Genomic DNA, 26,481 nt, shown 5'->3' on the forward strand with positions numbered 1-26,481 from the left:
AGACAGGAACGAAGGTGGATAACAAAGTCACCTTTCAAGGCAGTAAGAAAAAAAAAAACACGCACAACATCCTGTGTGTTTTCTGTGCATCTTGTGAGCTGGTGACCTCACAGCTATCCAAAGGAAGCCAATTGAAAAGCTATGGAGAAAATGTAGTTGGAGCAGCTCCAGCGTCAGGATAAGGAGAACAGCCAAAGAATTGAAGCCACTGCAGGAGTAAAGGCAAGGAAAAGAAGGAATCAAGTGGATGAAAGACAGGTTCCTGCGGGTGCCTGGGAGGCCTCAGGAGGGGAGCTGCAGACAGCAGCCTTGCCAGGGCAGGAGGTGACAGGCTGAGACAGGAATGAGCAGGCTGTGGACAGGTGGCCACGTCCCCGCCAGGCACCAAGGCACCATTTAATCCTCACAATAACCCTGGGTGCTGGTTGTTACTGTGCCCAGCCTATGGATAGGAAAACTGAGGCTCGGGGGGGGGTCAGGGACTTGCCTAAGGGCTCACGGCCAAGACCATGAGTGAAGCAGGGGTGAGACTCTGGAGCCTGCACTCCACTCCACTCCTGTCTGCTCTGCTTCTCAAAGAGGAGAAAAGCCCAGAATGGTTCTGTGCCCTCAGGAGCCTGCCCTGGTTCTGTTCCTGTTCTGGGACACAGGGCAGGTGTCACGCTGTTCTGCAGCTCATGGACAAAGCTGGCTAGCCTGTGTTCAACCAGCGTTCAATGGGACTGGCTTCCGGGAAACTTTGGGCAGTTTTGTCTGAGTGCAGATAGCAGGAGAATCTGTGTTCTGCAAATGTCATTCCTACAGATGACCAGCGTCCATGCCACTGAACACATCTTCTGTGGAGCTCACGCCCGCTGTGACCCGCTGGCTCGCAGAAAGACAGCTCCAGGGGGTCCCGTCCCAGGGGATCCTGTCCCACAAGGCAGCTCCCTTGTTCACAGTGCATTGCATGACCTTTTCCTACCAGGGTTTGAATTCAGGATTCTCATTATAATTACTGGGCTGTGTCTAACATGATCCCCAGTGAGTGAGGGTCCTCAGCTCACACCTCCTATGGCCCCCATCCTCCCTCCCTGCCCAGCTTAGCGCAGAAGCCAGTGGCAAGTCCCCTGTTCCTCAGATGTCTGGACATGGCCGTGTGAGTCTGGCCCTTACAGCAGGACACACAGACAGCTCTCATCAGAGCTCCAAATTTGCAGGCCAGATGCCCGTAGGAGAGAATGGGCCCCAGTCTTGGCACTCATAGGCCAGGCCTAGGATAAGGAGGAGAGCTTGCGGGCATGGCTGAGCCACCTCGGAGAGGTCCTCTGACCCGGTCTGGCCTGACCTTGCTTTTCTTCCTTCCAATTAGACCATTTGTGTTTTCACTTTCATTTTTATCCTTTGCGGTTTGTCTCTCCTGCTAAGTTTTCCATTTTCTTTTGTGTGCATGTGTGTGTTTGGGGAACTCTGTGGGAAATGTTTACAGCTCCCAGATACTGCAGTTAGGTGAGGTGGAGGCCTGGTCTAACAGTCAGGATCCTTCTGTCCCTGGTGCCTTGTGAGCCCCACCTTTATAAATGAGATCAGTTTTGTTGTTGTTGCTTTTTAATTTTTTCTTTTTTGAGATGGAGTCTTACTCTGTTGCCCAGGCTGGAGTGCTGTGGCCTGATCTTGCCTCACTGCAGCCTCCGCCTCCTGAGTTCAAGTGATTCTCCTGCCTCAGCCTCCCAAGTAGCTGGGATTACAGGCATGTGCCATCACGCCTGGCTAATTTTTGTATTTTTAGTAGGGAGAGGGTTTCGCTATGTTAGCTAGGCTGGTCTCGAACTCCTGACCTCAGCTGATCCACCTCTGGGCCTCCCAAAGTGCTGGGATTACAGGCGTGAGCCACCGCACCTGGCCGGTGAGATCCGTTTCTATTCTGTGATCTCACCAGGTTGTGAGAAGGCAGAGGCAACCTGGAAAAGACTGACTGGTGTCTGCCTGATTCTCCAGACACACAGTCAGCCGCTCTTCCTTATGGCTGCGCCGGAGCTCAAAGCCTCACAGGCAGGGCTGGCCACTCACCCCTAACTCTTGGACGCAGAGCACATCTCAGAGGGAAAGAGGAGTTTGCATCAAATCCAGGGCACCTGCCCTGCTGTGTGTGAGGTTTGGAAGGAAGAACAGAAAATGAGCTTGTCGGGAGAGCAGAGATTACAGGTTGGCACCCTGGCCCGATATTACTAGTGAGCGGTTCCTGCTGCCAGCCCTGCCCACATTCATTTTCTCAGCGTCCCTGCAGAAGCTGGGCTCAGAAACAGCTGGTTGGCTTTGACGCTGTTGCTAGCCTGAGACTGCATGGGAGGCGGGATAGTGATTTTGCTCATTCATCTTTTTTCTTGCACCCATGTGTTTTTCAAAACTTTAAGAGATGAGGGCTTGCTGTGTTGCCCAGGCTGGAGTACAGTGGTGCAATCGTAGGTCACTCCAGCCTCAAACTCCTGGGCTCCAGTGATCCTCCCCCTCAGCCTTGCAGAGCACCAAGGTTACAGGTGTGAACCCGTGTGCCTGGCCTCAAAAAACTTTTTAAACCTACTTCTAGCCAGCATTTCCTTTGGAAAAGACTCTTGAATTGCCTTTCCAGTGTACAAAATAATTTCTTTTCTTTGTCCCAGATTTGCTTTTCTGTCTCACAGGAAGCCTCTCTATGCCCAGGATTTCTGAAATTGATACTTAGCTCCTCCTGGCCAAGTGTGATTTTACCATGTCTCCCTCAGACTTTACCTTCCAGCAATGGAGAACTTTATTTTCCTTAGAAAGATTTCATAAGACAGCCACGATAAAATCTGCACAGTTCATCATATGTGTGCACCTTTAATGTAATTTTAATGTAATATACATACCAGTATTCACCTGACCATCCTTAAAGCTGGGATGAGAGAACAGGGAATTCGCACTTGCTGTGGACGAACCTACTTGAGTCAGGCCTCATGCTGAGAGTTTTACATCAGTTAACTGAGGCATTGGGTGTCCCCTCTGTGAGACAAAGAAGCAAAGATTCAACAAAATTTAAAAGACTTTCCTAAGAGTTGCATGGCTAGCAAGTAGCAGAATCTGACCAGTTCCAAAAGCTGTATTTTTCAAATTCACTATAAAAATAACAAAATTATATTAGAGGAAATTTGGAGACAGAGAAAGGAAGGAAAAGCTTTTACTTTTGTATTTTTCGTCTCTTCCATGGTACATGTGCTTGCTTGTGAGTATGGGTGTTTCTCCGTGTGTGCAAGCACCTGGTAATTCTGTCGTCCATGGCACCTGTTAATCTGTGTCCTTTAAAGTCTGTATTGTAAGCATTCTTGAGGTCATCTTTATAACCATCTTTATTTTTTAGAGACAGGGTCTCACTCTATTGCCCAGAATGGAGTTTAGTGGTGCAGTTACAGCTAACTGTAGCCTCAACGTCCTGGGCTCCAGTGATCCTCCTGCCTCAGCCTCTGGAGGAGCTTGTCCCACAGGTGCTGCCACTCAGCTAATTTTTGTTTTGTTTTGTTTTTTGTAGAGATGGGGTCTTGCCATGTTGCCTAGGCTGGTCTCAAACTCCTAGGCTCAAATGAACCTCCTGCCACAGCCTCCCAAAGCACTGGGATTACAGGCATGAGCCACCATGCCCAGCTCCATCGTTTTCACTGCTGTGTGGTATTCCATGTCACGAGTAAATCATGACTTACTGCACATTCCTATCCCACTGTATCCTCCTCATTCTCCCCAAGTGCTACCTTATAAATAATGCTGCAATGAACACCTCACACATTGTTCAGAATTTAAGATCCTTTGTTTAGGCTGGATTCCTAGAAAGAGAATAAGTGAGACAAATATTCTCCACATTTTTATGATAAAAATGAGTGCCCCTTTTACAAAATATCTTTAAAAGTATCCATTGGAATTTATTTCGCTCATATCAGATTTGACAATATCTACCAAAATTATAAAGTGCAAATGCCTCTGACCCAGACCTCCCATCTGGTGAATACATTCACAGAAGTTTTCACACACACACAAATACAGACATGTATTTATAGCAGCATCATTTATAATGGCAGAAAACTAGAAACCACCAAATTTCCCTCCACTGAAGGCTCATTAAATGCACTAGGTTGTATTCATCAAATGGGATCCTTTGCAGGTAAAACACGAGGCAGCTCCATAGGTACAGACATGGAATTTTAAATCTATTCCTTGTATTACAATCCTTTAGTGTAAAATAACACTAATAATGTTTATGTCGAGCAAGGTAAGGTTTAATAAAGCCGTGACCCACTTAAAACTAGAAAGGGGAATGGCAAATTCTGACAGGAAGGCCAGGATCTTCACTCAAGAACGTTCTTCCTCCTGTAGCCCGTCTCACCCAGCTATCAGAACACGCACCCCAATCTAGGGACAGCTTCTGCACCTGTCTTCAGAATTACACCCAATGAAAGTGGACGTCTCTGTCCATTCCCCTGGCTCCGTGGCCGGCCAAGAGCTCCAGGGTTTTCTCATATGCTTTCTTCCATGCCGCACATGGCTCTGGGGTCAGAGAGATCTGGGCAAGAGCCCTGGCCCTGCCCCCAACCAGCTGGGCACTCCCGAGCAAGTCACCCCCCCTCCTCTGATCCCCCAACTCTCTCCTGGGGCTGGAAACATGCTTGGGGTTATTGTGTGGATTACACATGGTAATGCTGGAACCTCAGCATAGTGCCTGGGACAGGGTACGCACCAAGTAAGTCTTCGCTGTTACCATGATTACTTCTCTTAGACACAAATCTGAGCCAGTCCTTGTTGACACAGGCTTAACCTTAGGACAGTCACAAACTGCAACTCAAATGTCAACCTGCAGCTCCTCTCTTGACTCCCAGAGAACAGGGTCATAATTATTTAATGCTTTGCACCTTTTCCTTGTAGTGATCAGTAATATGTTTAAGAAAAGAGAGATGTTTTATAACTTAGCTATGACATTTCAGAGAGGGATCAAAAGCCCTTTTGCTACAATAGGTAATATTTTTCTGGAAAGAGGAATGACTCAGTGCCTGGAATCATATCAATGGCTTAACTAATGTTTGGTTTCAGAGGTTTCCTACTGAGACTTAGGGGTTTTTTTGTCTTTAAGAAACTATACTGTGCTAGAATTCCCTTGTCGGATAACTTTACATAGTTGATGATCATTGAAACGTTTGGTGGGTTTGTGGGGACTTTGTGGCAAATACAGCCACAGTAAGAATTCTCTGTGGAATATATGATTTCTGTTCTGATCTGACGTCACCCTGTTGGCCATCCTCTTAGCAGATGTGAGACAGCTCTATGGAGATCAAGGTGGAGAGTTTGCCTCTGTTTCCGATCAATGCTTAAACTCCTTTCTGTGTCTTTCTGTATGTGGATGCAGCCATCAGTATAATTCTATTAAATTCCTTAATTTTGTCATTAGCTTAATATTGTTGTCCTTAGCTATGTTTGGTTCATGCTGTACTTTTATCACCGTAGGGCGTGATAAGAGCTTGTAAGTCCTGTAATAATGCAGTTCAACAAAACCTATTTTTTGCCTGAGCTGAGCTAAGCAGTTTTATTTGCATACATTTAAAAGACCAAAGTGCAGCACTGAGTTCAGGGAGTTATGTAAAATGTGATGAGACGCAGGAGCGATGTAATTACTCCCATGTGAATGCATTTCCCTCTCTGTGATTCTACTGGGTCAAGTGTATCTCAGCATTCATTAAACAAATGCGTAATTAATTACAGCAAATCAGCAACAACAACAAAATAGTCCCTTGCCCAGGCCCCATGTTTCAGTTCTAAAATCAGATGTTCTCTGTTGAATTAGGTGGAAACGGCCACGGATTCTGACACGGAGAGCCGCGGTCTGCGGGAATACCACTCTGTCGGGGTGCAAGTGGAAGATGAGAAGCGGTAACTCAGCCCCCTCTGACACGCGGTCACCCCCGAGCGAGAGCTCTTTTATCCAATGCCTGATGGAAGCTCCTAGATCCTGCTGGCCCTCAATCATGCCTGTGCTTGTGGAAACAGGGCCATACATTTATACTTTTCCATTGATAGCCCCCAAGTAGGAGTTAACACCTGCCTATGTCTTGTTTTTGCAAGAGGGAAGGGAGTAATTCTTTCCAAAGTAATTTGTCGCCTCTGAAAGCAGAGCAGCTGACAGCCTGAAAGTCAGAGTCCTTGATCCAAAGGAAAGAAGGATGGGCTGAGGCCGGGCGCGGTGGCTCATGCCTGTAATCCCAGCACTTTGGGAGGCCGAGGTGGGCAGATCATGAGGTGAGGAGATCGAGACCATCCTGGCTAACATGGTGAAACCCCATCTCTACTAAAAATACACAAAACTAGCCGGGCATGGTGGCAGCGCCTGTAGTCCCAGCTACTCGGGAGGCTGAGGCAGGAGAATGGCGTGAACCCGGGAGGCGGAGCTTGTAGTGAGCCGAGATCGCGCCACTCACTCCAGCCTGGGCGACAGAGCCAGAATGTGTCTCAAAACAAAAAGGACGGGCTGAGGATGACACCAATGCAGGCTTCACACCTTGTCATGTTAAACGTGAAATGATAGCAAGACAGCAAAGCACATTCAAGACCTTCGAATAACGTGAAGTTGTTTCACTTCAAAAATACTACCTGGAAACATAAAGTGATGTCCATTAGTATTATTTTTGCAGCGAGGCAGGATGATCATTTTAGTTTATATTTAAAATAGCATGTATTGTCTATTTCATAAAAACAAATTTTGATGAGAATATTACATTGTGAGGGCTCAGCCAGCATCTGATAGGGACAGTGTTGGGTGGCCTCCCTCATCAGGGAGCATTTTAGCACCTGCCCTATGGAGATTTTTGATTACAAAGAGATTCTGACCCCAGCTCATGGCTTTCCCAGTTTCCAAGTAGACCTCCTAGAACCTGGGCCATCTTCTGCACCTGGAAACCAGGCAGGCTGCCTTCCATCCTGCTCTGCAGCTCAGTGTCCCTCCCACAAAGGGAACGCGTGGCAACGTTACCAGCCAGCTGCATGCAGCAGCTGTGTGCTTCTGCGGGTTCAGCCTGCAGAGCCACAGGGATGGCTGCAGTAGCTGGGGCTATGTAGACACAGAGACACACACCACACAGGCACACACCACAGATGCACATATATACATATATCCCAAACACAGAGATACAGAGCACACACGCGCGCACACACGCTCACAGCACTCTCACCCAGCATGCTGGTCTCCAACTGTAAGCCCCTTCCTGCCGACTATTTCAGTGATGAGCTGTGTGGAAAAGGATGACATTAAAATACAGACAGTGAAAATGTTTTTCACACACCGAAGTCAGAATTTGGAGTCATTATTTTGCCCATAGGGGTTAATGGGGACATGTTAAGTTATCCAGACAGAAGTGGCTCAGGCCCTGAAACACAATTTGGAAGCCACTAAAACTCGGTATGATGTGGCTATTGTTTACATAAAAGACGCAACTCACGACCTCGGCTGTATGAGCTCGTGGCATATTTCTGAAAGGGAGGTAGCCGTTTGCTAATAGCGGTTTCATGAAACACATTCACTCGCATTGTATCATTCAATCAACTTAAATCCCAAGTGGGCGTTTTTTAGGGCCTGAGACTTAGGCAGATGTTCAAGTTTAACGATGTGCAAAACCAAATATTCTTCCATAGACAAAACACCAGCATATTTCACAGACAAACCACCACCCACCCTGGAGCTGCCACGTTGCTGCACTCAGGTGCACTCCTGACAAGCTACATGTAGGACTCTGTTGCACAAAGTCCTCTCAGAAAGGCTACCATCTCGCTTCCTTCCCTCCTTTTGCAGACACGGGCGTTTTAAACGTTCTAACAGCGTCACGGCTGCCGTCCAAGCTGACCTGGAGCTGGAGGGGTTCCCAGGCCACATCACCATGGAGGACAAAGGCCTCCAGTTCGGCTCCTCCTTCCAGCGGCACTCCGAGCCCAGCACCCCCACCCAGTATGGCGCGGTGAGAACTGTACGGACCCAGGGGCTCTTCAGCTATAGAGAAGACTATCGGACCCAAGTGGACACCTCCACCCTGCCCCCTCCGGACCCGTGGCTGGAGCCCGCCATCGACACGGTAGAGACTGGAAGGATGTCTCCGTGCCGCAGGGATGGCTCATGGTTTTTGAAGCTGCTGCACACAGAGACGAAGAGGATGGAAGGCTGGTGCAAAGAGATGGAGCGAGAGGCAGAGGAGAACGATCTCTCGGAGGAAAGTAAGAGCTCAGGCTTCCCTGGGGCCTCTTAGACATCATATCTCAGTAATGCAAACATGCACATCACAGCATTAATGGAGTAAAGTTCCTTCCTTTGGTATTCAAGTGAATGAAAATAAACATGCTTTCTAGTATATCCCCCTCAATTCTAAGAAAAGATATAAATTACGTGAAAAGAGAAGCAGTCACTAAGATATCGATGGAAAAGTGTGTGTTCTGTTTTGTCAGGTAAGTTGAAGATCAACTGTGCTAACAGTTTTCTTGGGAGCACAGTTGATCTCATATTCCACCTAGCAGTTCTCTTGGATTTTGGCAAAAACTTCATTGGGAGCATTCATGTTATTTTCTAGTATTGTTACCAGCTCATGCTTTACAAGAAAATGCCTTGGCATTATGCCAAAGAAAAGTTGAAGGTAAGTAAAAGATTAAGTTAGTTAACTATGTGATGACGTACCCAAAGGTCTCCTCACCTGGGTGGGACGGGAAGGCCACATCGTTCCTCTACCAGCTATCACCAGGCAGATCTGTCCCAGCCCATCTGGGGCTCAGCTGTGCCTCTGCCTCTCCACGTGAAAGGGGACAGCCCCTTATTCTCTACCTTCCTCCCATTTGCCTAGAGAAACCTACCATCAAGACAGTTCAGACCAGGCACGGTGGCTCACACCTGTAATCCCAGCACTTTGGGAGGCTGAGGTGGGCGAATCACCTGAGGTCAGGCCTGGCCAACATGGTAAAACCCCATCTCTACTAAAAATACAAATTAGCCAGGTGTGGTGGTGGGTACCTGTAATCCCAGCTACTTGGGAGGCTGAGGCAGGAGAATCACTTAAACCTGGGAGGCAGAAGTTGCAGTGAGCCAAGATCGTGCCGTTGCATTCCAGCCTGGGCAACAGAGTGAGACACTGTCTCAAAAAAAAAAAAAAAAAAAGAGTTCAGAAGCAGCTCCCATTATAAATTGCTGTATTTGACTTCTAAGCTAATACCACCTGTCTTTGTTTATAGATCAATTACATAATTGCACAGTACCTACAACTAGTGCTTATGTTGAACACAGCAGTCTCACAAAGCTATTTCCGAATGTCTTGACAAATTATGCTCTTTCTAAAGTATTTTTCTTTTTCTTTGAATTTATTTGTACATTGACATGATCACTATAAATTCTGAACTTCAAAAGGATAGCTGAGATCCTTGGGAATTTGTCCCTGACATTCCATTTCTAGATGGCTGTTTTAACAGGGCATTCACTAATCCTAGAAACAGAAGTACAACAATGAAACTACATTGACTGGGACTTACAGAGAACAACGGCCTTGGAGCCTCAGCAGTCTGAGAAAATCATTGCCGTGCTGATTTTTTATTGTTGTAACTTAAGGTCTGAACCTATGAAGAAAGAGAGAGATTGCCTTTAATTGACTAACCCTGTTCTTCCACATTTGTCTCTTAATCATCAAATTCCACGTATCCTTTACAGGAGGTGACGTTGGACACTGAGTGTTGGGGAGGAGATGTTGCTTTGGGAAAGCCTTCCACGTGACCCACAGTCCCCGCAGTCCCCACAATCCCCGCAGCACCCACGGCTGCACAGGGCTGGCGCAAGTCAGTGTAGCCGTGTTCTGATCGTTCACATGGCGTTTGCATTTCTCATGGTTAGGGTACATTTAGCAAGTGACTGTTCACGATTTTGACATCTAAAAATCACTCATTTTCTGCAGCATCTTCCCCCTTGTTGGTATATGCCTCAACTTGGCAAAACTGTCTTAATTATAAAAGGGATTTATAATCTTTAGCACAAAGATAAAACACAGAAAAACTGTATTGCCTAAGTTGATGCCAAATTCGAGTTAAATTGCCAGCTCTGGTTTGGTGCATGCTGACAGGGGCAGCGTCGGGCTGGGGTACCTTCCTTCCAGGATGAGAGCAGGTGGTAAGACCTGCGTGTCACTCAATCAAGGTGTGTTTTCTACAGCATGTGGTTCCTAAAAGAACACTTTTGAGGAGGAGGAGGAGAGGAAAAAATTTACAAACAGGTTATGTTCGTCAGGGCTTAGCCCATAAAATGCCTATAAAATTGTATCTTATTGTCATTTGAGTTTATCCCATTCAGGACACATTCGGAAAGTTCTGGTCTTCTTTGGAAGGTGTAAGACATTGAGACATTAGCCATTACTGTGTTTATAACACAGAGACTACATTCCCTGTCATTTTCCATGTTTAGTGTGTACTTTCAATTTAGTTTCTTCAAGGATTATCATTTTTGAAAAGATACCTTTAAAAAAAATAGAATCGGCTGGGCGCAGTGGTTCACGCCTGTAATCCCGGCACTTTGGGAGGCGGATGGATCACGAGGTCAGGAGATCGAAACCATCCTGGCTAACACGGTGAAACCTGTCTCTACTAAAAATACAAAAAGTTAGCCAGGCATGGAGGCACCTGTAGTCCTGGCTACTCGGGAGGCTGAGGCAGGAGAATGGCGTGAACTCAGGAGGCAGAGCTTGCAGTGAGCCGAGATCCTGCCACTGCACTCCAGCCTGGGCGACAGAGCGAGACTCCGTTTAAAAAAAAAATAAAATAAAATAAAATTGGAATCCTCAGCTGGGCACAGTGGCTCACACCTATAATCCCAGCACTTTGGGAGGCTGAGGCAGGAGGATTGCTTGAGCCTAGGAGTTTTAGACCAGCCTGGACAACACAGTGAAACCTTGTCTCTACCAAAAAAAATAATAATAATTAACATTTTTAAAAGTAGCCTGGTGTGGTGGTGGCACATGCCTGTCGTCTCAGCTACTCAGGAGGCTAAGGTGGGAAGATTGATTGCCTGAGCCCCAAAAGTGAAGGTTGCAGTGAGCCAAGATCCTGCCACCGCTCTAGAACAAGACCCTGTCTCAAAAAATAAAGAAACAATATCTAGACCGGTTCTCCCTGAACACATATGATAGGTCAGGTCCTATGCTGAATGCACTGCAGACCTCACTGATGCTCATCCCGATGGACTAGGTGGGTAGTAGTAGTGCAAGCATTCTACAGATAAACTGGGGCTCCGAGAGATTAAGATCTTGCCCCAAATCACAGAATAGCAGCAATGACTTGGGACTGGGAGTCAGAACCCTCTGACATTGAAGGCTCTGCCTTTCCAGCAGTGACCCGGGTCTGGGAGTCACAGCCCTCTGACGTTGACGGCTCTGCCTTTCCAGCAGTGACCCGGGTCCGGGAGTCACAGCCCTCTGACGTTGACGGCTCTGCCTTTCTAACCCATGGTCCAAAGGTGTCAAGATGTTCCCTTACAGGAAGCACCCCCTCCACTGCCTGCTTCCACGCTGGATGTGCATCCCCTGCTTTCTCCTGCTGTTTCAGACAAGGTTGTGTCCCATCCCTGACCCTCCACTGCTGTGACCCACATGTGGCCCACAGAGTCCCTCAGCCGTGAAGACAGAGGCCAAGGTTTTCCTGCATTAGCCACTGGAAAATAAGTGGCGGGAGCTGTAAGGAGGCAAATTATTTCTCAAACCAAGAATGAAAGTCCTTACAATTAAAGGGCTTTAGTGCTGAGGCCCTGTCGAAGTCCTGGTTTTCTGTCACTGGAGGCATTCCAGAAAATTCTATACATTATGCCATAAAAGTACTACATGCAAAATTGAATTTGATGACATATAGGGACCCAGATCAATAGTAAGATTCCAAAATCTTAGGATATATAGTGATTTTTTTTTTTTTTTTTTGAAAGGGAGTCTTGGTCTTTCTCCCAGGCTGGAGTGCAATGGCATGATCTCGGCTTACTACAACCTCCATCTCCCAAGTTCAAGTGAGTCTCCTGCCTCAGCCTCCCAAGTAGCTGGGATTACAGGCACGTGTCACCATACCTGGCTAATTTTGTATTTTTAGTAGAGATAGAGTTTCACCATGTTGGCCGGGATGGTCTTGAACTCCTGGCCTCACGTGATCTGCCCACCTTGGCCTTACAAAGTGCTGGGATTACAGGTATGAACCAACCATGCCCAGCAAGGATACCTAGTATTTAAATTTCACTTACATTATTAGGCATCTGAAAAACTATTTTTCTTCAATAAGGTTAATTATTGCTGCCTCCAAATTGTATTTCCCTAAACACATGTTTGGTTTTGTTGCGGGGTTTGTTGTTTTGTTTTGTCTTGTTTTTTACCTTTTGGAACCATCAGGATCCTCCTCTGGACTCTCTCAGCTCAGTGATGTCTGCATTCAACAGATATTTACTGATTTCTTATGATGGAGCAAGCCACTCTCCGATAGACAAAAATGATGCAACAATGAGTAAGACGTGGCAAAGGACCTAACCAATCACCTAACAGTGGGAGCAGACAGACCAGGGAAAAACTATTTACAGGAAGTGGAAACTGTTTAGTGTCATAAGAGAGGTGCAGATAAAGTACCTTAAAAACTCAGGGGTCTCAGCAACACTTTCACTGGGGAAGATTCTGAGAAGGCTTCCCGGAGAAGGTGGCACCATGCTGGGCCTTGACACGCAGTTGGATTTGGCCAAGGAGGTGGATGGGGATGATAGAAAAGGAGATTCAAGAGTCCACACAGAGGCAGAGAACTGGGGAGCAGAGGCCCCTTTGTCTCCTTCCTCTGGAGGAAGATCTTCACGTCAGCATTGCCCTTCACCCTGCTTGTGGGGAGGGTCTGCGCTACCTGACCTCTCAGAGCCCTCTCTGTCAGGGCCATGCCCCATGCCCTGGGGGACAGGTGTTTCTCAAAGGATGAAACTTCCCTAAAGCTCCACCCTCTGCCATCATTTGAGATTTTAGTCTCCTTCAATGCAGTGGTCACATTTAACATTTATCATCCACAGATAGTGCCTCACACATTGCCTGGCACAGAGTGCCGTGCAAATAGGAATGGGGAGGAAGAAAGGGAAGCAGGAGGATGGGCCGTCTTAGCGAACAGGATGCCACACTCCTGCTCACACGTTTATAAAAGCAGAACATCTAGAATCCCAGAGAATCAACCGGCCGTCCTCAGTTTCGGAGGCTGGAAGTAGCTTATACACTTGCATTCTATAGACATCCACTGAAATGATCCTGATTTTGCTTGTCTTTGCTCCACTATTTTTTTTTTTTTAAGACGAAGTCTCACTCCGTTGCCCAGGCTGGAATGCAGTGGTGCGATCTCGGCTCACTGCAACCTCCGTCTCCTGGGTTCAAGCAATTCTCCTGCTTCAGCCTCCTGAGTAGCTGGGATTACAGCTGAGCACCCCTATGCCCGGCTAATTTTTAATCAGAAAATGTAACCGCATTGCTATAAACTTTGAACACAAGGAACAGAGAATGGATGAACTTGATACCTTTTGTGATTTTCTTAATTTCTTTTCTTAAATTGCCCAGATACCTTCATCTTTTTGTGGACAAAGATATCAAAACCCTTGTTATGCCTCTCATCTATGTACTTTGTCCATAAAACTAGCACAATATTAATCAAGCTCAGATAATTCCCTAAATGTTTAAAAGGTAAGATGATAACCTTAATTTCCAGCCCTAATTTTAGGAGCAGATACAGGGTTATTGGTTATGGCACTTTTTAAAATAAAGATTAAATTAAATGGCTTATGAGACAGACTCTGATCTCTGAATACTGAAATTTCCATTATATGAAGTAATTTTTGCACAAAATATAATTTCATAACACAGTTCCCTGAACTGATTGAATGAATCTAGATTCATTCAGTCTTCTATGGTTAATAAAACTATTGTGAACCCAAAGAAATGCTGGTCTGCATGAAGTCACATTAATGCAGGCCTCCTCTTGTTAATAAAAGTACTTTCAAGACATTGTAAATCATTACTAATGTTTTAAGATTTTTGTATTAATTATGTTAAACCAAATGGGTAAATACACAAAGGAAAAATCAAAAATTTGCACATTTTCTAAAACAAAAGGAATCCTTCCCAAGCTAAGACTTTATTGAATAATTCCATTGAGATGCGACTCTCATCAAGAACTCACCAAGGGAGCACATGTACACACAGGATCTTTCAAACAGTATCGGAAACTTCCTTGCCCCAAACAACTCCTCCTAAATTAACAAATAATCTACGTGTTCACCAGGTCTGATGCCACATTCCAGGCAAACACTAATCCTGGGATGAGCATAGGGATCTGCTCACTAAAGTCTCATTTTACAGCCAGAATGACCACAAGTCATATTAACACAAGAGCTGGGGTCAGATGTGTGGCGTTGTATCTCCTGGGCCATCTTCCATCTGAGACACAAGGGTCCGGATGGGGAGAAGCACCCGAGCAGTCGCCACTCACACAGAGGTCAGCAGATGACAAAGAGCCCAGAGCAACTCTGAGAACAAGCAGAACACATGCTCCATGCAGGGGACGAGGAGGACACGGCCACAGAGAAGCTGTGCCTGTGTCCATGGTTGACCCATGCGGTCTCAGACCAACAGAGAAGATGGAAGAATCAGAAATACTGATGACGTTCTGAGCACAGCAGATGCCTGTGCACATATTGGCAGCTACCAGCCTTAGGGGTCAGTGCATCACACAACTTAACAGAACGTCCACTGTTTCCAGACCTCCTGGGAGATGCAGGTCATGGACTGTGTCCATTGTGTGGATCCGACTAAGAGAATCAACCCACTGACCAGGCCTCTGCTAAGCACCTGTGAAGATGTCACCACACAACCCAACTAAATGGCCATGGGGAAATCAGACCATAAAAAGACATGGATGCTTGTCAGCACAGGAGAAGGAAACAGCAAAGTGAAAAGACAACTCACAGAATGGGAGAAAATGTCGGCAAACTGCACATCTGACAAGGGACTAAGAACCAGAATATATAAGGGAGCTCAAACAACAGAAAAAAAAACCACACACACACAATTCAAAAGTGGGCAGAAGACCTGAATAGGCATTTCTCAAAAGAAGACATACAAGGGGCCAACAGGTATGTGATAAAAGATTCGACACCACTAACCATCAGGAAAATGCAAATCAGAACCACGGTGAGATATCACCTCATCCCAGCTAGAATGGCTATTATCCCAAAGACAAAAAAAAAAAAAAAAAAAAGCAGAGCTCATGAAGGTGGATGGTTCTCCAATCTACTCTAGTAGATTCCCAGAGACTGGGAAGGGAACAGGAGAGAAGAGGAAGAGAAGTTGATTCATACTAATGGGTACAAAAATACAGTTAGGTGGAAGAAATAAGTTCTAGTATACAATAGTACAGTAAGAAAACATGATTAATAATGTATTGTGTATTTCAAACTAGCTAAAAGAATTGTAATGTTCCCAACACACACAGATAAATGTTTGAGGTGATGCACGTCCCCGTCACCCTGATTTGATCATAGCACATTGTAGACATGACCAAATATCACATATGCCCCCAGGAATATGTACAACTGTGATAAATCCATTAAAAACACGAATAGATGTGCTCAAAAACATGAAAATGATGAGGCTCGTCTTCAAAGGAGATTTCTGGGAGCCGTAACTTAGGCAGACCCCACTACAAAATTAGTCACAAGGGAATCTCAGGGGATCAGAGAGGTTACAAATACTCAAATGATCATTTCAGACTCTCTACAAGTTTTATAAAAATCCATCTCAAATATTAGAACACCAGAATAGTGTAAATTATGTTACTTCATACCAAATTTAGATAGAATTGGAATTATAGAAAAAGTAAAAGAGCCAAGTATGTTAATCAAATTTCTTTGTACATCAAAGGCAAGGGTTCTAGCAGGTTCTTTGTGAATTTGCATTCGGATGAGAATTAGTCCTTAGTGTAGCTCCTGCAAGAGTCTAAACTATGGTGAAATTAGAGACGTATACTGGAAGAGAATAAATTGAATTTTCATTTCAACTTCTTTGCAATTATAGGAAGCTATTTACATTACAGGTATCAGATAGGATCATTCTCATTCACTGAACAGCAAAATTCTCCTGCCATTAGCAGGCATGTCGTTAGCTACACTCTTTGACATTCATTATCTCTCCCTAGCAATATTCAATTTATTCCCTTTATAATAACTCTCCACTACATTAAATCGATACCAAGATATTGCCCATGTATTCATGTTGTGTTAGAGAGTATAAATTGAAGTACTTTGTATTAACAGTTGAGTTGAATTCCACTTTAAGAGAAATGTGAAAATTGGGGATTAAGCTTCAAATTTTAAAAAACTGATAGACTTTAATTACAGTTTGAGGAAGAATAGAGTTGGCAAAATAAATTCATTTATTCATCCACTTCTATATATTTCTGCAGCAACCACTTGCTTAAAATAGTCCCTTTAAATATCTTCATTAATTACCCAGGTTTTAGAATACAAAAGAAATAGAAATTCAACATTTCAAAAGCAAAGATGATTCCTCCCCTCATCATCAGCGAGACCAAGGCTGCAGAACACGTTCATTTTGGGGGCATCGGCACGCAGAGGAAGGATGAGGTGCTTTCACCATCACCCCTTTCAAGAAACCGCTCAAGCCCCAACGCCTCCAGCTGCATCTCGACCGCAGCGGCCCCTCCACTCCCCTCACCCCAACTCAGAGCCCTGCCAGCTCCATCCTATGCCACATGGGCAGGGGCTCCAGCCTTCCTTCTCCAGTCCTCCCCTCCCTGCTTTGTTCCCAGGCTGGCTGGCAAATCAGATCCATGGAAGAACAGCCTGTCTTGAAGTGGATTTGTGAGCAGCACGGGGCCCTGGTGTTAAGATGCCCGACAGACAACCTTCCATTCTTCTTTTCAAGACTGAAATGATGCCAAAGTGTTATCCGAGTTATTTGCTTTTACTAAAGTTATGCTTTCTTCATCTTTTTCATACCCTAGAAGCAATGGAGAATTAGATGACATTCAGGAACTATTGTCACCTTCGTGGGGGTGACAGTGGCCCTGGCCCTACAAGGTGGTCGCAGGTAAAGGGCTCAGGAAGAGATAACACAGGACAACACTAACAGCCGTCTCCACGGAATGGGGAGGGAGCTGTGGGTTCCACTTCTCTTCCGCATTTTCTGCATATGTGAAAAGTTTCATAATAAAACTTTGGGGAGCAAAACAATCTTCATTTTAGGAAAATAAGACAGAAAAGGATGTTTTTAAGTCCATTATCCCACCCAGGAGAAAACATGTGGCACAGAATGTCAGACCTTCCTGTTCTAAAAAACGAGGGATGCACTGCACACCCTGCTGTGTGGTCGACTTCCGGGTCACAGCGTGTCATGAGCCGTCTCAAATCAAAGTTATCTCTGCAACATCCTTTTCACCTGGCTCACAGCATTTTATTACATGAACATTAAGGCCCTTTGTGCCCATGACATGTGGTTCTTCTTCCCTAAAGTTGGGCTAAGGAGGAGACACTGCAGCGCCCTAGCTTGGGCGGCAGGATGCCAGGGTCTGTGATGCCAGTTTCTGGATCGTGTGGAATGAATCTCACCAGTAACTGTCTCTGGGACTGACTGTTAAGGAATGTTTGGGGAAAGAGCTGTTGTGGAAGAACCTCCACGGGGATTGAGTTCACTTCCCTAGACCTCGGTTTCGATTTCTGGAAATGCTGTCTAGGCTTCCACGGTCAGGTGTGCCCTGGGAGCCAGCGGGGGCATCTCCTAAACGCTCGAAAGAAACGGACTCTCTGGTTCACCCAGACCCCATGAGTCAGGCCATGCCTGGCACAAGATCCCCAGGCGAGGCACAGGTGGGTCTGCAAAGTCCCCTGAGCTCCAGGCACCTGCACGTCTCTAGGCAAAACCTCGAGCACATCAGTATTCCCTCACGAAGTACGTAAAGCCGCAGATGTAAGTGGGGATGGATCTCTCGCCTCTGCGTTCAAGGGGGCAAATCTCCAGGATAAATGCCCCCTTTTCCTTCCAGTGAAAGCAGGAGAAAGGGCTGGGCTAGTTAAACCAGCAGCACTTTCAGTTTTAGGGTGTGTCGTGTAGGTTAGTGATTTGTGCTCTGCAGCGAATCTCCAGGGAGAATAAAAAGAGCAGGTGGAATAATCAGCTTGGCCGGAAGAAGCGGAGGATGCCTCATGAGCAAGCTCAGGAAAGACGGCCCCACCTTGAAGCGCCCATGCCGAAAGCCCTGACGGGGAGACTTGGTGTGAACTGAGAGGCGAGGAGATGCTTAGATCATCTGCCCCCTGCCTGGTGGGCAGCCTGGCCCCAAGTGCTGACCTAGGTACAGAAAAGCCACATACGTGTACTGGGCACGCTCTATGGAATAACACTGAATTGTTGCTCCAGCAAATAAAACCTAGCAGAGATCCGTGGGCCCAGGGTGCACTGGTAAGAAATGGGTTCCAGTGGATTCCTGTGTGGCTTTGAGGATCATGGTGAGCTAGGATCTACCAAAGCTATTATTTACAAAGTGGGGACCAGGCTGACAGCAGACTCAAGAGTGGGTGTGAACACTGGGAAGGAGGAAAATGAGAAAGCTCGGAAGGCTTGGAGACAGAGTCCTTGAACAGAGTATTTTATTTGACTAGTCTAAACGCAAAAGTAGCTGCACCTATTTTTCTTGGTTAAATTATTTCCACTGATAGAATTATATTATGGCCAGTCATGGTAGTTTCACACCTGTAATCCCGGCACTTAAAGCGGCCAAGATGGAAGGGTGGCTTGAGCTCAGGAATTGGAGGGTGTAGTGAGCTACCTGCCACTGCACTCCAGCCTGGGTAGCAGAGCAAGACCCTGTCTCTAAAACACACACACATACAAACCAGGTGCGGTGGCTCACACCTGTAATCCCAGCACTTTGGGAGGCCAAGGCAGGCTGATCACTGGAGGTCAGGCGTTCAAGACCTGCCGGGCCAACATGGTGAAACTCTGTCTGTACTAAAAATACAAAAATTAGCCGGGATTGGTGGCAAGCGCCTGTAATCCCAGCTACTCTGGAGGCTGAGGCAGGAGAATCGCTTGAATTTGGGAGGTGAAGGCTGCAATGAGCCAAGATCACACTGCTGCACTGCAGCCTAGGTGACAGAGCGAGACTCCTCAAAATAAATAAATAAAAATAAACACACACACATACAGTATATTCTTTTAAAAAATTTTACGACTGGGCACAACGGCTCACGCCTGTAATCCCAGCACTTTGGGAGGCTGAGATGGGCAGATCACTTGAGGTCGGGAGTTCGAGACCAGCCTGACCAACATGGAGAAACCCTGTCTATACTCAAAATACAAAATTAGCCAGGCGTGGTGGTGCGCACCTGTAATCCCAGCTACTGGGGAGGCTGAGGCCGGAAAATTGCTTGAACCTGGGAGGCAGAGTTTGCAGTGAGCCAAGGTCACGCCACTGCACTCCAGCCTGGGTGATAAAGTAAGACCCTGTCTCAAAAAAAAAAAAAAAAAAAAAATACTATTTGATTAACCAAATAAAGTCATTGCAATTAGGAACCATTTGTAGATCAATTCTTCCTACCTCACTAAACTGTGGTCTGCTGACTCAGCCATCAGAAGTGTAGCGTGAGCATTACACATTTACTGGGTACCTGGATTGGTGAGTTTAGTAGCTGTGAGCATATTCAGAAACTCGTGACCCTTTTGCCATCTCCAGGAGCGGAGCCACGTCTTCTTAGCTGCTGCGACCTTCCTGTGCGGCCTCTGTCCACACAGCCTCTTCCTACATAGCACACACCTCACAGCACTGCCAGGAGATAGCGGCCCACGGTTCACTAGAAATTATGTAATCAACTCCAATGAGAGAACACCTATGGATGTGTTTTTTTCTAAAAATGAAGGAATTCACACCTAAGAGTTCACTAACACGTCACGGAGTCCATAAAAACAGGAAGAACTCAATGTTGCTTTTACTCACACGTGTTCTTGTGTCTTCCAGCTCATCCAAACAGCAGCACTGAAATAATCTTGATGCCAAAATAAGGAAAACTCCCTGAGGTATAGGCCGCCTTTTAAACTAAGTTTCTCCCAATACCCAAGGAGAATGTCCCCGCGGTGACATCTGGTCATCTCTGGATTTCCTTCGTGAGCTGGGGACGGAGCAGGCGGAGGCCCGACTCACCGGCGAACACATTCGGCACAATGAAGTCCTCGGAGTTTCCTCTCCAGCGGGACCCGCTCCCTTGGTGTGATGTTTCTGCTTTTGTTTAATCGACCCAGTTTTGAAGCTGTTGTTTTTTTGTTTTTGTTTTAAACAGTTCTCGGGAAAATCAGGAGTGCTGTTGGGAGTGCCCAGCTTCTCATGTCCCAGAAATTCCAGCAGTTTTATTGGCTTTGCCAACAGAATATGGTAAGTGCATCCTCAGGGAACCCCTGTTCCCTGTAACCAAGTTAACGGGCGTCGTTCCCTAGATCCTCACTGTATTCTTCCTTGTCAAAGAGTTCCTATCAGTATGCAGAATATCACATGCATTACACAGAAGAGACTTCCCGCCCTGGGAACAGAGACGATACGGCCCTGATTTAAACATGATACCGAGGCAGGGAGGCTGATACGGCCCTGGTTTAAACACGATACCGAGGCAGGGAGGCTGCAAGGGGGAGTAGGGGGCAGGAAGAGGGGGGCTACAGCAGCACGGGGCAACACTGTGTCTTTGCAACTGGATGTCCCACCAGAGCATCTTAGAAGAGGAGAAACAACCAAAATTTCTATTATGGCTAATGTCACAAATGAAGAAAATGATCTGAGGTGCCTGGAAATAAAAACACGTAAACAATTACAATGAAGAGATTAAGAAGATATCTTGCAAATAATTTATCCTTTGTATTTTATAGTTGGTAGTGAAACAAATACACCATGAACTAGATGCATTATTACAGTTGATGTTAAACTTGGTTATTCCTGACAAAGAGAAAGAAAAACCACATATATATTTACATATACTTACATATATACATGTTAATATATGCTTATATGTGCTTATATATATATACACATGTTAATATATAAATATGTATTTGCTATTTCTGGCAGAGCAGAAAAGCTCATATATACATCATATATATTAGATTTATACATGATTATAATCATGTATGCATCTATATGTTTATATATATACCTATATAAACATATATAGGTGTAGTTATATATAAACAAATATTAACATGTATATGAAGGTTTACTTATGTATCCTTATATGTACATGTTAAACATTAACATATAACAAATATATAACATTAACTATATTTTATATATACATATATAGTTATATAAAATACACATTGTGTGTAGGCAAATATATAGTATATATAAAACATGTAAGTTTACTTGGTAACATATATATTATATACTTGCCTACACACATACATACATATACATTTTATATATACTATATATGTAAGTTTACATATATGTTAATATATTTTATATATACTATATATTTGCCTACACACATACACGTATACTTTTCCTTAGCTGACTAAAGTATTCACTATTTTGAGAAATAAATAATAATTATGCTACTTAATAGGTTGTTTTATAATATATACATCGATTTTTTTTTCAGACCAAACATTTTCAGGCAAATGCAAATAGGTCTCCTCTAGGCCTCTCATAGCAATGGTGCCAGGTGTTTTGATTATGTTTTCCCTGGCTTTTTCACATGCAAGGAGACATAATATTCTTACATATCGAAGGATGCACAAGCAGGCCAGAGTTGCCATCTCATGTCTTTTCATTAGGATCATTAAAAAGTGTGCCTTCTCTAACACTTTCCAATCAACCCCATTGAAGTTCACAGCAAATTTAAAGAGTTATCAACACATCACTCTGACAAAGTTATAATCATCATTTAAAAGGGGGAAACAAAGCTTGGAGCACCTTGAAAGAAGCTCATAACTGTGTAAACACTGAGCTGTCTTGTCACCTGTGAACGTCCTTGCCTCCTCTGTAGTATCTATTTAATTGTTACCTTTAAAGTAATTCATTCAGACCACTGATGAATTCTGTGTAATATTATGCAGACTCGGGTGAGCCTAGGCAGGCACTGTCTTTAGGAACACCCATCCAAAGCTTCCCACACACAGCCCAAGGTTCATATTCAGGCTTGCTAAATGTTCCTTTCTGCTCTGCCAGAAATAGCTAATATTTGGCTTAAAATTGTTCATCCTAATATTTATTAGGCCTTTTGAGTTTTGAAATAGCTGGCTTGGCTACATCCTTTCCTTTCGACTTCTATTCAGGATTAGTACAAAAACACTCTGACACGTTTGCTGGGGAAGAGTGGTGCGGGGAGGGGGTGGTGCCTGAGACAGCCTGGCATGAGAGGGGTGCTGACATGGTAAGACATGCTTGGCTCATCAAAGCCAAATGGTCCACAGCACAAAGTAGCACCACTGTCTGCTGGAAATTGTTGGTGGGTAACTAAGCTTTAAGTCAAAGAGTGACCCTAGAAAATGTCAGAGCCCCACTCCGAGATTGAGGACGGACCACAGGGAGCGGAGCCTCTCAGGATGGACCGCAGGGAGGGGAGTCTCTCAGGACGGATCACAGGGAGGGGAGCCTCTCAGGACGGATCACAGGGAGGGGAGCCTCTCAGGACGGACCACAGGGAGGGGAGCCTCTCAGGATGGACCACAGGGAGCGGAGCCTCTCAGGGTCGGGATGGGCGGGTGGCTTGTGACGCAACCAGAAGGCACATAATACCGGAAAGAACTTTCCCTCAAAGCGTGCGGCCTGATTGCTGTGCTTGTGGGAACAGCAGTTTGGCATCCCCAGAAAGGTTGTTAGAAACTCAGTCTCATTCAGACCCACTGAGCCTGCTTCTGAATTTTAACTCCATCCAACCCCAGAGGTGTGTGTGCCTGAGCAGGTGCCAGTGCACAGAGAGCTGCCCCAGGCCACACGGGGCACCGAAGTTCCTATCCAATGGACACCAGATGCCAGAGCCACAGAGCTGTGTGAATTTAAAACAATGGCAATTTCACAGGAACGAGGCCCTGCGTGACTTTGCTGGTGTAAAGGGAATGGCATGGCACAACCATTGACTTTTTATTATTATTATTATTATAAACACCTTATCGTCTCTGAATGTCCAGTGGATTCAGGTGCAACCGCCTCCCCCACCAAAAGAGAACAGAAGACAAAGCCAAATCCTGACCGTGCCAGGCTGTGCCCGTCCGGCCCCAGCGTGTGGTCTGGGTGAGCCCGAAGGACGGGTGTGTTGTTGCTGCGGAGAGGAGGAGAGGGGCATGGGAAGGCGATGCCTGCTCTCAGGCTGGGGCAGCCTCCGGCCACAGTGGCCGGCCATGTTCCTCCTGCGTCTCCCGGGAGATGTGACCAGAACCACCCAGCTGTGGGCGAGGGAGGAGAAGCCACTCCGCTTCCCCCGACACCATCAGGTACAACCATGCCCAGCCTTCCAGAAAGAGGGGGCACAGCCATGCCCAGCCCTCCAGAAAGGGGACATTGTTAGGTTGGCGAAGACTTCTGGAAGCCAGGCAGGCACCACCCCTACAGCCTCTGAGCAGCCTCCCTGCTGCTGCTCACCTGGCCCGGCCTGCCCTGAGGCTGCAGCTCCTGACGTCCCTCGACTGACTTCGGTGCAGAACGTAGCCTCCTTGCCAGGCACTTTGGTTGTCCCCACCCACAGAGGCTGAGTTGGGGCTCCCAGCCAGCGGCCAGGGCCGCCCTCCCGTGCTCCGCGGGGGTGGGGGTCGGGGAGGGCGCCTCGATGGCCTGGTGGGGCTCTGAGCGACCAAGGCTGCCCCCGTGTGGCTGCAGAGAAGAACGGGCTCAGCCGAGCAGAGGGCCACGGGGGCCCCAGGTCCTCGCTCTGGATGAGGAATCGCAGAGCTGTCCGTTCAGCGTGCTCTTCACTGAGCGTGCTGAGTGTGCACTGCTGAAACCAGAAGCAAATCCAGTTGAATGTCGACCCACCAGAAACTCCTGACTCTGCTGAACCCCCACTGAATCAAGGGAACCATGCCTGGAAAAGTCATTCGGATTTCAGTGTAGGGAGTAAGCCAGGCACGGTGGCTCACGCCTGTCATCCCAGCACTTTGGGAGGCTGAGGCGGGCAGATCACCTGAGGTCAGGAGTTCGAGACCACCCTGGGCAACATAGCCAGACCCCATTGCTACAAAATTAAAGAAATTAGCTGGGTGTCGTGGCCTATGCCTGTGGTCCCAGCTCCTTGGGAGGCTGAGCAGGCAGGATCTCTTGAGCCCAGGAGGTCAAGGCTGCAGTGAGCCATGATCACACCTGCGCTCCAGCCTGGGCAACAGAGCAACACCCTGTCTCAAAAATAAATACATAAATGTAGGCAGCTGGTAAAAATCATGTATCTATCAGGCACTGTGCAGAGAAACCAAGCACATCTCTGGGTCCCACTTGGCCAGGGCTGCAGCCCAGCAGCATCACCTGTGCCTCCTAAGTGTGGGCGCCGGTTGGTGACAGCGTCCTGTTCCTTGGCACGTTACATTTGTAAGGTGTCATCCCGTAAGAACAAGAGTTAAGAGCCGTCAGAGAACAAGCAGGTATAGAACGGGCTCCAAGCTGGTTCCCCACCGCCACCATGACCAGGCCAATACCACAGCAGGCTCACAGAGCCCTGACCCTTCCGAATCATCCACAGGTGACCAAAAACACAGGGTCCTACTGCTTTTATGAGCCGTGAAGCATTTAGAAACTCTCCCGTCTTCCCCATCCCCAGCATTTTCAACATGGGACAACGAATGGGCCGTGCTACGTGTTTGTAAGCCATCAGCAAATACTTGTGCTAAAGTAAACTGTCATGGAAGCACGGCAGGCCTTCCCAAATATTTGCCTCAGGGTGGAATAAGCCAGGCTTCTCCCTAATCCGCCTCTTGAACGGCACACGTGGGGAGGAGCGGCCTCCCCAGCCCTGCGCCAGCGGGAGACTCTTCTGGCTCTGAACACCCTGTGTGTGTCCCCAGGACCCCAGCGCCATGCCGAGGCCGACCTCGCAGGACCTGGCCGGCTACTGGGACATGCTGCAGCTCTCCATTGAGGACGTCAGCATGAAGTTCGACGAGCTGCAGCGGCTTCGGCTCAATGACTGGAAGATGATGGAGTCCCCGGAAAGAAAGGTAAGGGTGTCTGTGCAGGGCCAGCTCCCAGCAAACCCCCTTTCCCACTGCAGTAACGACCTGCTGCAGGTACAGCATGACAATGGGGTTCTCAGTCTTTGGCTGGCAACACAGGAGCAAGTGTCCCTCTATGTATGTACATGTGTGTGGCTGTGCCCAAAATGGGGCGAAATTGAAGCCTTGGGCATGGGTGGTAAATCATAGGGTCTTCCCTGCTCTGTCTCTTCTATATAAGCCTTTCAGGGAGACCCTAGCCAAGATGACAAGCAAATCTGCAGCCTCATTCCTGACAGGCATCTCACCTCTGAATTATATTCATCAAACTTGTTCTGATCATGTAAATATTAAGCTGGTTTCCCACAGGGAAAGTTTTAGGCCTGGTTATGGACTGATCTTCTAGTCAATATACCTTCTAGTACAGCCACGATAGGCAAGGCCACATTTTATACCTTATTGAACAGTTTGATGAATTAATCTTCCTGTAGATCTATCAGCCTCAGCCCTTAAAATAGGCTGGAATTTCTCATTAAATCTGAACCCTGGCATTTCACTTCTTCCATGATGCTGTCATCAGAAGAACTAGTAGATCGTTCTGAGTCAGCAGCAGACATTGATTTCCTCACACGTTTTAGAGACGTCCTGAGGAACCATAATCGGATTTTTCTAGACAAATGTTATCAATTAAAATGATAAAGAAAATCAAGTCAGCATCCTTTGGGGGAAGTGGTGTTTGGTATCCAGCAAGGATGCACACCTGGGTCATTAGAACGAGAGCCAAGGCTGATCATCCTCATCATCAGCTCCTCCCACAAGGTGCCCTGGCCGCTAGAGGAGTTCCAGGCCAGATACCGTCAATCCAGATTCCCTCATCCCAGATAACGGGGGAGCAAGGTGGGAGCACCCAGGGTCTGTGTAAGCTACGCATGGGACAAATGCACATGAGCCACACGTGGGACTAGGCAGGTCCAAGTAAGCCACGGTTTGGATCTGAGGTGAAGGAAATGATCAGTGATGTTGAGTAAGAAGGCTGTTCAAATGGAACGTACTGAAGTTAGCCCAGGTGCATGCAATGGTTCCATCTAGTTTCCATTCTTTGGTCATTGAGAGTGAACGTGAGCACATCTACCCAAGCTGCACATAGAGTACGATTCTCAAAACGGAAATGTCTTTGGGAGGCTGGGTGGATCACGAGGTAAGGAGATGGAGACCCTCCTGGCTCACATGGTGAAACCCCATCTCTACTAAAAATACA

The 26,481-nt window shown here is 46.5% G+C and overlaps 1 protein-coding gene across 2 annotated transcripts in view; it reads left to right on the top strand.

The window, feature by feature from the left end:
• DLGAP2 (discs, large (Drosophila) homolog-associated protein 2) overlaps positions 1-26,481 on the top strand; it is a 194,492-nt gene that overhangs the window by 159,093 nt on the left and 8,918 nt on the right. For both annotated transcript variants that reach the window (XM_011937542.1, XM_011937543.1), the window contains 4 exons: positions 5,819-5,904; positions 7,817-8,232; positions 20,378-20,469; positions 25,077-25,229. In XM_011937542.1, the coding sequence (XP_011792932.1) occupies positions 5,819-5,904; positions 7,817-8,232; positions 20,378-20,469; positions 25,077-25,229 (747 nt within the window). The remainder of the gene's footprint in view (positions 1-5,818; positions 5,905-7,816; positions 8,233-20,377; positions 20,470-25,076; positions 25,230-26,481) is intronic.

Source organism: Colobus angolensis, unplaced genomic scaffold (assembly GCF_000951035.1).
Source record: "Colobus angolensis palliatus isolate OR3802 unplaced genomic scaffold, Cang.pa_1.0 Scaffold165, whole genome shotgun sequence".
In the NCBI taxonomy this organism is placed as follows: domain Eukaryota; kingdom Metazoa; phylum Chordata; class Mammalia; order Primates; family Cercopithecidae; genus Colobus; species Colobus angolensis.